General features: G+C 41.4%; 1 protein-coding gene across 1 annotated transcript in view; it reads left to right on the top strand.

The window, feature by feature from the left end:
* LOC144501281 (carboxypeptidase D-like) overlaps positions 1-13,302 on the top strand; it is a 71,267-nt gene that overhangs the window by 26,418 nt on the left and 31,547 nt on the right. Inside the window, exons 3-8 of the mRNA XM_078224836.1 lie at positions 2,049-2,191; positions 5,245-5,414; positions 6,503-6,849; positions 8,644-8,835; positions 9,589-9,756; positions 12,363-12,472. Coding sequence (XP_078080962.1) covers positions 2,049-2,191; positions 5,245-5,414; positions 6,503-6,849; positions 8,644-8,835; positions 9,589-9,756; positions 12,363-12,472 — 1,130 coding nt within the window. The remainder of the gene's footprint in view (positions 1-2,048; positions 2,192-5,244; positions 5,415-6,502; positions 6,850-8,643; positions 8,836-9,588; positions 9,757-12,362; positions 12,473-13,302) is intronic.

Raw genomic sequence — 13,302 nt, forward strand, 5'->3', positions numbered from 1 at the left:
GGCATTCAGTTACAACAATCGTTAAGAGTCAGCTGCCAATGATTTATTGCACCAGCAGATCACCAGAGCCATCAGGTTTGTGAGTGTAAAAGTTCACAAAGGAATTTTTAATGAAGGCCATTTTTATTCATCCACCCGGAAAGACGCGAGATTCACTCCATTGTAATACCCAGTTAGTTCTGAAGTCATGCCAGTAAATTTTCCTCCAATCTTTCTAGAAGGCTATCCCATGGGTTATTCACTCTGTGTATGAAGGATAATCTATTTATATCAGTCTTGAGGATTTATCTTTCTCATTCTGTTAATTATCAAATCAACTCTTGGATATTTCCTTTTCAAGCTGCAAAGCTCCAAGTTTCTTCAGTCTTTCCTCATAACTGGTCTGTGCAAGAAATCAGCTTTCTGGCTGTTCTGTGCACTATCTGTATGTTGTAAGATTATTGCCACAGTTACGATCAAGTGAGGAGAGATCGAATGGCTCCCTTTTCTTTTTCCTCTTTTAACCATGATAGGTTTTTTTGTTTTGAGAAGTTTAAATTGCAAATTTAGTGAGAGCTTAACTGTTTACCCGCTGTAATTATAAACCTTTTGCGCGCTGCAATGTAATTATAAAAATAACCAATGTGAAGATTTTATTGAGTTCAGCTAAGAAAGAGGTTAGCTTTATTATACTTAAACTGATCTAAGTAAAATAATAAAATATGCCTAAACTTTCACAGATTAGAATGGGGAAGGATAGATTGGTAAAGTTACAGTACATAAAATAAAAGGAATGCACAGCATGTAGTTTAGTGACTCGACTGGATTCGAGCGAGTGAGTGTCTTTCCTCAAATCCCCTCTAAATCTTATGCCCTCAGGTTATTGCCCCTCTCAGGGGAAAATTCCTTCCTATTCACCCCATCTATGTCCCACATAATGTTGTACACCTCCGTCAGTCTTCCCCCAGCCTTCTCTGCTCTAAGGAAAACAACCCCAGCCTGACCAGCCTCTCTCCATTGCTGAAACACACCAGCCCAGGCTACATCCTGATGAATCCCCTCTGCACCCTATCTAGTGCAATCCCATCCTTCCTACGGTGTGGTGACCAGGACTGCACATGGTACTCGAGCTGTGGCCTAATGAGCATTTTGTACAGTTACATCATAACCTTCCTGCTCTGTGCCTCACCTAATATAGACCATAAGACATAGGAGCGGAAGTAAGGCCATTCGGCCCATCGAGTCCACTCCACCATTCAATCATGGTTGATTTCAACTCCATTTACCCGCTCTCTCCCCATAGCCCATATACCTTTTTAACCACCTTTTTCTACCTTTTGGGGATCTTTGGATATGCATCCTAAGGTCCCTCTGGTCCTCTGCACTTCTTTACATCCTGCCATTGATTGTGTATTTCCTTGCCGTGTTAGTCCTCCCAAAATACATCACCTCTCAGTTGTTAGGGTTAAATTCCATTTGCCACTGTTCCGCACATCTGACCAGCCTGTCAATATTGTTCCACAATCTAAGGCTTTTCTCCTTGCTATTTACTACACTACCAATTTTCGTGTCACCTGCAAACTGATGATCATACAAAGTTCAAGAGCAATTGGGGATGGGCAACAAATGCTGGCCCAGCCAGTGACACCCACGTCCCAGGAATGAATATAAAAAAGATTCAAGTCTAAATCATTAATGTACACAACAAACAGTGAGGGACCCAGCACCTATCCCTGCAATACATCACACACACTTTGACCATTACCCTCTGCTTCCTGCCACTAAGCCAATTTTGAACTGTTCTATAGAAGGATCATATGGACTCCAGTGTTTATCTCTCTGCAGATGCTGCCAGACCTATGGTGTTTATCCAGCATTTCCTGTTTCTATTTGAATAAGCTGTACTGGGTATAAGTTATAATTTCATTTTAAGTGTGGTATATTGAAATTGGTGAATATATATATTTAAGTAGATGCACTGGCAAATGGGACTGTACTGTAACTGGAAAGTGTAATACTGTTTATAGCTGCAAGTACGTCCACTGTATAATATCTAAATTTCCTTACAGGAGGGATGCAAGACTACAATTACCTACAGGGAGACTGTTTCGAAATCACACTGGAACTCACCTGCTGCAAACACCCGAGGTCCTCTGCCCTTAGTACAGAATGGGAGAATAACCGTGATTCCCTTCTAAACCTAATGGAGCAGGTACTGTAAGGGAACATGATGAGGAAAAGGCCAAATTTAAATTTGTATTTAATTGATTGAAGACGGGATTGAGCACAAGTAGATTGGAAAGTTGCTTCCAGGGCATAGCGGGCAGAGCTCAACGGAGGGCATTCAGGGAAGAGAGAGTTCAAGTACAAACTATTCCATTGACGCAAAAAGGTATGAGTATCCAAAGCTAAATAATACATCCTGGATGACAAAGGAGCTAACAGTTATGAAAAATGAGACTTTAGGCACATTATGAACAAGATCCATTTAATAACCAGGAAGGTATGGAAAGTGCAGGACGGAATTGAAAAATTCAATACAAGAGGCAAAAAGGGATTATATTAAATTGGATCCTAAAATCTGTCTAATCACAAAATGTAAGTAGTTAGCCAGGGAAAGAATTAGACCCAAAGGGAAATCTTCATGTAGATGTAGAGGACATGTCAAAAGTATTAAATGAGCACTTATAAAGAAGTGGATGATGTAAAGGTTACACTAGAAGATGATAATTAAGTATATTAACAGTATAGTAGTAGGTGGAGGTGATGTGCTGAAAAAAAAAGCATTGCTGAAAATTGGTAAGCCATCCGGTTCTGATGGGATATATCTTGGGTTGCTGAAAAAAGCAAGGATAGAAACATGGGAACAAGAGTAAGACATTCATTGAGCCTACTCTGCCATTCAACATGATCATGGCTGATCATCCACTTCAGTGCCTTTTTCCCCACACTCCCCATGTGCCTTTGTCATTGGTATTTAGCAATATTTCGACCTCTGCTTTAAACATAACTCGATGACTGAGCTTCCAAAGCCCCCTGTGGCAGAGATTTCCTAAGATTCACAACCTACTTGAGTTTTTAAAGAAATACTCTCTTCCTCTTGGTCCTAAGTAGTTTCCCCCTTTATTTTGAATTTGTGTTTCCTGGTTCTCGACTCCCCAACCAGGAGAAACATGCTGTCAGCATTTACCCTCGATATCCCTTCAAGTATTCTGTTGGTTTCAATGAAAATTTCTCATTCTTCAGAACTCTTTGAATACAGGCCCACTTTCTCTAGTATCTCTTTATAGAACAGTCCTGCCGTCCTGACAATAATTCTGGTGAACCTTTTATTGCATTCCCTCTACGGCAATAATATTCTTCCCAAGGTAATGGCACCAAAACTACAAACGTATTACTCCAGGTGCGGTCAACCAAGGTTTTATACAATTGAAGCAAGACTTCCCTACTCCTACATTCATCCTCCTGTGATAAAGGCAAGCGTATCATTAGCCTTCCCAATTGCTTGCTGCACCTGCGAGTTAGCTTTCAGTAACATATTGACCAGGGCACTTGGGTTCCTTTGTACACCAATATTTTCTGATCTCTCACCATTTAGGAAGTACTCCACACACGGAGGTCCCCTGATCAAAGTGGATAACTTCACATTTTTCCATGTTCTTGTCACTCACTAAGTCTGTCCAAATTCCCTTGAAGCCACTTTGCATCTTCCTCAACACGCATTTCCACATAACTTTGTCATCTGCGAACTTGTAAATATTACTTTTGGTCCCCACATCCAAATATTGAAATGTACCCCACTAGTCACAGTCTGCCAAAGTGAGAGTGACCCGTTTATTTCTACTGTTTTCTGCCCCTTAAACAATCCTTAATCCATGCCAGAATATTACCTCCTATCCCATTGCTTCAATTTTGCTAACCAACTTCCTATAGGAGACTTTATTGAAAGTCTTCTGAAAATCCAAATGCTCTATGTCCACTGACGCACATTTATCAGTTCTGACGATAGCATCCTCAAAAAGGTTTATCAAATATGAATCATGTTTATAGCCACAGAAATGCTTATCTAATCCCACGACAATCGAATCCTCTACCACTATTGTTCTTCGGATAACAGAGGCATTGTCACAATTTTTTCAATCCTCAATGGTGGAACGATGCTGGAGGTCTGGAGTGTTGCTAATATTATTTAACACTTCAAAAAAGGGGATTAATGTGAAACCAGGAAACTACAGGCCAGTCAACCTAATGCCTGTGGTGGGGAAGCTATTAGAAACCATTATTAGGGACAGCAGGTGCATTTGGAAAGGCATGGGTTAATCACGCAGAACCAGCATGGATTTGTTACTGGCAAATCATTTCTGGCTAGTTTGATTTTGATGTGATAATGATGGAAGTAAATCAGTAGTACACTAAATGTGCTACAAAAGGACTTTTGGAAAGCATTCAGTGAAGATCTTCAATGGAAACTTAATAAGATGGAAGCCTGTGGAATGAAGAGAGAGCGCTAATATGGATACAGAATTGACTCTGATAGGAACCACAGGTGGTGACTGGGCGTTTCTCTCCAAGAGTCTCTGGGTCCATTACTGTTTTCAAGCTTTACAAATGACTATACAGGGAGCAGCATTTTCAAATTTTCATATATTGGGTCATGATGAGGATAGTTACAGGCTTCAGGGTGCCAGATAGGATGGTAAGCAAACAGAAATATAGGGTTCCCGACACAAAGGAACATGGGACTAAGCATGGCTGATTTTTCACAGACACAGCGCATGTATGCAGCTTAAAGTTTCTATGCTTCTATACTGCTTTTCAACTCCTTGGGATATCCCAAAATGCTCTACAAAACAATGAAACATTCCAATGTGATTACGAGTGTATGTGCACAGGAGCAGGAATAGACCATTCCTATCCTTGAGCTTGGACCACAACTTTATTTTGCTTTCTTTCCTCTATATCCTTTTACCCCAACTTTATTAATCAAGTTTCAATTGATCCAGCACCCTCGACCTGTTTTTAGACTACAATTTGGGAAGACAGTACTACAGACAAACTAACTCTCTTCCCTCCATGCCATCCAAAAGAGAGAACTCACAAAATGCTAAGTGATGTCCAGAATTAAATGGATCCTAGATAATTTGGGCTTAAAACATTTTATGGATTTACTCCAGTTTGATGTATTCTGAGTAGCTGCTGATCATTTCTCATAAATATCAACTGTCAAATTAATTAGAAAATGCGATTCTTTCTTGTATTTTGCAGGTCCATATTGGTATTGCAGGATTTGTCACAGATGCTGTATTTGGCTGGGGAATTTCTAACGCAACTATTGTAGTTGTTGGCATTGACCATAACATCACAACTGGCAATTTTGGTGATTTCCACAGGTTGCTAGTACCAGGGACCTACAATGTAACGGTTGTTGCACAAGGGTAAGAAAAGTGAAAGACGAATGATACTCTCTGATTAGTTGACAAAGAAATATGCCTCACAAAGCCAGACCATTCAACAGAGCACATTTACTGCCCATCCCTAATTGCCCCGTGGAAGATAGTGGTGAGCCACTGCGCACCTTGTAGTGCAGTTATGTCTGCAGCACCGTTTGAGGAAGGAGCTCCAGCATTTTTGACCCAGCGACAGTATAGGTACAGCAATACATCTCCCAAGTCAGGATGGTGTGTGACTTGGAAAACTTGAAGATGGTGGTGTTCCCATGTGCCTGTTGCCCTTGTGATCTCTATCACGAGGAAGAACTGGTTTGGAAGGTGCTGTTGAAGAAGGTGCTGTTGAAGAAGTTGCTGCAGTGCATTTTGTGGCTGGTGCACACTTGTGCTGATGGTGAAGGGAGTTAAGATCTCTTGATCTAAACAATGAGAGATGCATCATATTGGTGCTAATTTAAGTGAAAAATGTAACTGATCATTGAAAACAAAGAGCAAGCTGTAATAATGTCATTTAGAGACCCTACAGTGCAGAAGGAGGCCATTCGGCCCATCGAGTCTGCACTGACAACAATCCCACTCCGGGCCCTATCCCCACAACTCCACACATTTACTGTGCTAATCCCTCTAACCTGCACATCCAAGGACACTAAGGGGCAATTCAGCATGGCCAATCAACCTAACCCGCACATCTTTGGACTGTGGGAGGAAACCAGAGCACCCAGAGGAAACCCACGCAGACGCGAGGAGAACGTGCAAACTCCACACAGACAGTGACCCAAGCCAGGAATCGAACCTGGGTCCCTGGCGCTGTGAGACAGCAGTGCTAACCACTGTGCCACTGTGCTGCCTGAATTGTATTGACTGCTAAACTTTTCACCATTTAACATTGAGGGGTTAAATTTTCACTTGTGCTTCTTGTTGTAAAATTAAGTTTAAATGGGTTTGTCTCGATTCTAAGGTCTGGTTAATTTTCAGTTAGTTTACTTTTTAAAAATTAGTTAATGCATACGATTTCAGTCATTCATTGAAAAATATTTTGAAAAGGAATGCTAGAGGTATTGCTCATATCTTCACAGATACATGCCTGCAACTATCTTCGACATTGAAGTGCTTGAGGGCCCAGCCACGCAACTTAATTTCACGCTTCAACCTCTGGCAGCTGCGGATAATCGTACCTTTGAGACGACCACTTCCACTGACTTCAGGTCACACAACGTATCAGAAATAGAAGATGACTCTCAGCCCAGAGCCATTGAACCTGTGAACTTCAGGCACCATAATTATGCAGACATGGAGATCCTGTTGAGGAAATACACCACAGACTATCCAGCGATCACACACCTACATACAGTGGGAAAATCGGTGCAGCAAAGGAATTTGTATGTTATGGAAATATCAGACAATCCAGGCATCCATGAAATGGGTATAGTTGCAAGAAAATCATAGAGTTTGATTTAATTTCATCTAGAGTGCCAGGCTCAAACTGAGTGCTGCAGAGAATCTTGTTCCAACAGCAGAAACCAGGGGGTGGGATTCTCCCAAAAACATTCTAAGCACCGAATTTGTGTAAAAACTGGAGTAACTCCCTCTGGTTTCTTCAGCGGGAGTTTCAAAATGAATCTCCCACAGTCTGTGCACTGCAGAGTGCACTAGTGTAAATCTCATTTAAAAGCTGTGGGCGGAGCCTATTCCCACTGGCGAGGCCGACAGCATAGTGCTGAGTGGGCCACTGCGCATGTGCCAATCTGTCATAGTGGAGATCGGTGCATGTGGAGTAGCCCTGCACTGCTGGCCTCCCGGTTGCTGGCCTGCCCCGCACCACCCGCCCTCTCCCCACTGATTGCTGACCGAGAGGTGTCCGGGTCCGCCTCCATCTCTCTCCGCTCCGATTTCTGGTGCGGAGCTGACGATGCTGGAAATCCAGTGGCTGGAGACGCGCAGAGGCCATGGCGCCCAGCAGGATGCCCTCTACATGGCCTCCACTTGAGTCTCCCGGCCTGCTGCGTTGCTAGAGCAGCATAGCAGGCTGGGAGAATCACCCCCCAGTTATTGGCAAGTCACAAGCCTGCAATTTGATTTTCAATTAATTGACTACAAACAAAAGTTAAAATGTGTGTTTTCTATATGTGGCACAGTGGTTAGCACTGCTCCCTCACAGTGCCACGGATCCGGATTCAATTCCCAGCTTGGGTTGCTGTCTGTGCAGAGACTGCACATTCTCCCCATGTCTGCATGGGTTTCCTCCAGGTGCTCCAGTTTCCTCCCACACTTCAAAAGACGTTCTGTTTAGGTGCATTGGCTATGCTGAATTCTCCCTCAGTGTACCCGAACAGGCGCTGGAGTGTGGCGACTAGGGGATTTTCACAGTAACTTCATTGCACTGTTAATGTAAGGCTATTTATGACACGAATAAATAAACTCAAAGCAGAATTTAAGGAAATCTGGAATAATCATCTTCCCTTGCCTCTCATAACAGTGTGTTTGTTTTTGTTTTGAACATTTGTCCTAGTCTAATAAACAAGCCGTACCTCGAGCCCTGCTGGTCCCTTGAAACTTATTGGCTTACATGTTTTAGGAGCTAAGATTGTATTGTCCCATTGGAAATGAGAGCTGCTCAGTAAATGCATCGGGATGTGTCGAGATAATGTCTAGATAATGGAGTAAAATGACCATGTCATGAGGTTTATTCCTGTTTTGTGACGCATATTTTGGCAAGTTTTTCAGTTGCCCTAGAATGCAAGGTGGAAGTGAGAAGTCACAGGAAGAAATAGATATCGCTGTATAAATATTCCCTCGCGAGACTAAATGTAAAAAAAAGTCTAGAACATTTGGAATGCCAGAGAAATTGGTAAAGAGCTGAGGGTTATTCTGCACAATTTTAGTTGTAACTACTTCAATGCCTTGGACATTCTTGTCCAACTGCCCCCACTCCAAACTTTGTCTTGGTGCTGCTTGTCCACACCAGTCTTTAACGCTGCTCAACATTCTTGCTACCACTCCTGACTTGGGTGTGAGATGATGAAAACGCCCATGTGAGAAGGTCAGTTTTACACAAAACTTTATTGGTAAATTGGCATTATTCAGCAGAACCTTAATTTAATAGCAGAAATATTTGCAATGTGTACAGGGAAATAAATCAGCGCTGTATGAAGGAAAATGAATTAAAAGGAAAATGAATTAAAGCATGCCAAGTACATAAATGTTTTTATTTAACTAGGTGAGCCAGAATTCAAATACATTGGAAACATGCATGGGAATGAGGTGGTAGGCCGTGAGCTGCTCCTGAATCTTATCGAGTACCTGTGTAGCAACTTTGGAACTGATCCCGAAGTAACCAGTTTGGTGAACAAAACGAGGATCCATATCATGCCTTCCATGAATCCTGACGGATATGAGATGGCAACAGAAGGTGATGTCTTGAATTTGCAACCATAGATTTTGGAAGAAACTTTGTTGAAATATTTTAACCACGGATGAAAGAAACTATTCTTATAATCAATTCCGAAGTTCAGTAATGAGTTTCGAGGTCTGCCCTGCAACAGTTGCCTTTCATAATGCTGTTTTAATTTTTGTTGCCACACTCCTCCAATATAATCATGGTTCTGTTGGATTTGAGACCTGAATAAAATTGCTTCTTCTGAGCTTTCTTTACTATTTTCCACTGGTCTTTTCCGAGCTGAAAGTTATGCTGTCTGCCCTTGTAGAGAATGTTTTTTAAGATCAGTCCTGTGGCAAATAATCATTTCTGCAAAAGGGTCCTGCACCTGTAAAATGTGTTAAGAGCACGGATTATCGAAGTGATAAATAACTTTATTTTCAGTGCTTTAACACTTGGGTCGTCATGTATAGATATGACTGGCTTGGATATTCAAAAAATAAAAACACACTGATGATATTGCAAACAAACCAATTGTTATTGCATAAACTAATTTCTGTTAACTTCAAGTTTTTTAGCAACTCTGAAAACTGGCCCATAATCTGATCATGTTTCCCTATATGCCCAGGGCAAGAATAAATGATGCAACCTTCTGTTTTCCAAAATGCTAATAAGTTCCACAAGTCAGCCAATATTGTTGGTGCCCTCGTTTCAGACCGCGTGATTAGACTATATGTGAAATGTGCCTTGTGCAGCTCTTAAAAACGTTCCTGCTTCAATTTTCAGGGGATATGAGTGGCGTGGTTGGTAGAAACAATAGCAACAACTTTGACCTGAATCGCAACTTCCCTGACCAATTTTTTAAAATCCGTGACCCCCGGCAACCAGAAACATTAGCTGTGATGGATTGGATGCAAAAGATTCCTTTTGTGTTATCTGCTAATTTACATGGCGGTAGGTACTTGTCTTCTTGGCTGATCCTCTTTGCCTGGCATTCAGAAATTTGCAAGTTGATTTCTATCTGATTTATTAGACAATTTGAATAATTAGTGTGCTTCAAGAAACAGGAAAATTGCATTATTTTACTCAATGTTATAATAGCAAATGACAGTTTATTACAAAATGCTCCACGGTTCGTTCTCCCCTTTATCAAATTTTCTTCCCTTCTCTCTTGAAGGCAGACTGGCTTCTTATTGGAGTATAGTTCATGGGCAGTGAACAACCTCCACCTTTCCCTGGTCATTATTCTTCACATCTGAATGTTGGCAATGAATAGCAAGAGGCTATTTCATTCAAGGGGAGCAAACACCAAGCCTGATCATCTTTTCTACCCCCCCCACACAATATCCACATGTCTGTACATCCAACAGGATTAGCTGGGTAGTGATTTGAAGCTGTACCATTTGATCATGCCCTTTCTTTGCCTCCTCCCTGACCCTTACCACTACTTCAGCTTAGGTCAGCTAACCTAGCTTCTAGTTTAGGCCTCCTCTGTTTGCCTGATGATCCCGATTCTTAGGACTAGTCTGAAAGATGCATTTAATCACCTATGGCCCAGTCTGCTCTCCTGTTTGTCCTGGTGTGGTTCTTTTTCCATCCAGCTCTTGTTTCCCGGTGAGGAAATAATTCTTAGATGCCACTAGGCCCACTAAATGTACTGTACTTCTAAGCTAGTGTGTTCACCTGTTCAAGTGATGACTTTTTAAATTGGGAGGCAAGCACGACACAGTCAAAGAACAGGAGACACGGCTAGTGTGTGAATGCAGTTTGCAGAGTTCCACAAGTTGATTAGAGATGCGCAAAAGCCTTGATATGGCATGTATTCGTTTAACATACTGAGGTTAATTTGTTGTGCCTGCCTCCCAATTTAAAAAGTTTGGGACAGCACAGTGGTTAGCACTGCTGCCTCACAGTGCCAGGGACCCGGGTTCGATTCCCGGCTTGAGTCACTGTCTGTGTGGAGTTTGCACATGCTCCTCGTGTCTGTGTGGGTTTCCTCCGGGTGCTCTAGTTTCCTCCCACAGTTCAGGTGGATTAGCCGTGCTAAATTGCTCCTTAGTGTCGGGGGACTAGCTAGGGTAAATGCATGGAGTTACGGGGATAGGGCCTGGGTGGGATTGTGGTCGGTGCAGACTCAATAGGCCAAATGGCCTCCTTCTGCACTGTAGGATTCTATGTTGCTAGGCACCCATGATAATATTATAATGTACTGAAGTTTAGTATGGTAAAATCTTTATTGTCTAGCATTTGCGGGGATTGGGTCGTGCCAGTTAATCAAAAATGCCGCTTAATGGAGAGTTTCATTTATCAATGGAATAAAGTGTCATACTTGTAGCATGAATGAATATGGAAGCAGTCAGTCAGCGAGTAACTCCTTATTGAACAGTTTAGGCCTATACTCTCTGGAATTTAGAAGAATGAGGGGAGATCAGATTGAGGTATTCAAGATGATAAAAGGTGTGGATAAAGTAGACGTGGAGCGGATGCTTCCGCTGGTCGGGCATTCTAGGGCGAGAGGTCATAGTCTTAGGATAAGCGGTAGCAAATTTAAAACAGAGTTGAGGAGAAACTGCTACTCCCAAAGGGTTGTGAATCTGTGGAATTCGCTACCCCAAAAGTGTGGTGGATGCTGGGACAGTGAGTAAATTTAAGGAGGGGTAAGTCAGATTTTTAATTGGTAATGGGTTGAAGGGTTATGGGGAGAGGGCAGGAAAATGGGGATGAGGAGCATATCAGCCATGATCGAATGGCAGAACGGACTCGATGGGCCAAATGGCTTAATTCTGCTCCTATATCTTATCTCATGAAGTAATCTTCAACAGTACATTAAAACTATAAAATAATACAATATGCAGGTACAGGATCCTCATAGTTTTGTAATTGCTTCTGGATTGGCTAATGTGATGATCTGTATTGAGGGAAATGACAAATTCCAGTTAGTAGGGAATTCCAGTTGGGAGACTGCAGGAAACTACCAAGGTTTACTGTATGTTAAGATTTAATTAACTTGCTAGGCCGTTAATTCTTGTACTTAAGCCATCTAGCTTTGTGCCGCTATGAAAAATTTAAAGCTGCAGAGTGCAAGTATTTGTATGCAACTTGCTGATTTCAGTGAAGCTAGGAAACAGGGAACTTGAGAAGTGGAAATGCATTAATGAATAGTAGGGGATTCTTCGTGAGGGTGGAATTGAAGTGCCCTCTAATGGGAATAGGGCGTGATAGTAATTTAGAATTAATGCTGCTGGATGGCCACTGGATGCTGAAGTACGTATTTGTTTCTCTCTTCACTTGGCCTCGCTTGATAAACCAGCAACTTCTTTGCAACAAAATATAATTAAGTATTTGAAAATGCTTCTTTCTTGGTGAAAATATTTAGAGGAAATAAAAATCATTTATCAACATGAAGTTTTTTAATGTTTTCCTTGACGACTTTCTTTATAATATATTTCTAACCGTTAGTGTGAATTGTATTGTTTAGGTGGCCTTTACTTAGAAGTAACTTTGTTATTGGGACATCGGGAGAAAGAATAAAACTGTTGTATTCTTGTATTTTTGAACAGGTTCTCTGGTAGTGAATTACCCTTATGATGATGATAAAGAAGGCATTATTTTGTACAGTAAATCGCCAGATGATGCCATCTTTAAGCAGTTGGCACTTTCCTTTGCTAAGGTACCCACTTAATTTAAGTTTGTTCCACTTTTCAAAAGCTTTTTTGATGTGCTTCCTAAAATGATTGTTTCTATAAAAAAAATTGGTCAAAGTTGTACTGAATGTACTACTGTAATCTTAATCTCATTCTTTTGTAAATAAATGTTCTTAATTATATCACCATGTTTAGATTAGTTACTCCAATAAGGTAGATATTTAATTGACTTCTGTCAAATAGCCAAACCTGATAGGGTAGTGCTGATGTCGCTCTGAGTGCGTTCTCAATTATATCATGTTTAAATTAGTTACTCCAGTAAGGTAGATATTTAATTGCTGTCTGTCAAATAGCCAAGCCTGATGGCATAGTGGTAATGTCACTGGATTAGTAGTCCAAGTTAGTATTCTGGGGACACGGTTTCTAATCCCACCACGGGAATTGGTGGAATTTCAATTCCGTCTCCGTAATGGTGACCATGACAACTATCATCAATTGTCATAAAAACCCATCTGTTTCACTAATGTCCTTTTAAGGAAGGAAGTCTGCCATCTGATGTGGCTCCAGATGTGTCGGTGGAGTTCTTGAGGTGGCCGGGTACTGTCAGAAATTTCAAACAGAACAAGACTCACGAAGCCAGTGTCTCAGTTTAAATACGTAATCTTTATTTTGACCAGCGGCCGCTAGGAGAAATCATCAAAGGGTCGGGGCAGCTCCTGAGATGGAGCAGCTAAACCTCTCCAATGAATTCTGACACATACAATTCCAAACAGATCAATTATAGATTTTCTTATCAATTATTCCTGCTTCTCATTAGCTTTAAATCAATCATCTTCAATATACATAGATGAACAAT

The sequence above is a fragment of the Mustelus asterias genome, chromosome 12, assembly GCF_964213995.1.
Source record: "Mustelus asterias chromosome 12, sMusAst1.hap1.1, whole genome shotgun sequence".
Lineage (NCBI taxonomy): Eukaryota > Metazoa > Chordata > Chondrichthyes > Carcharhiniformes > Triakidae > Mustelus > Mustelus asterias.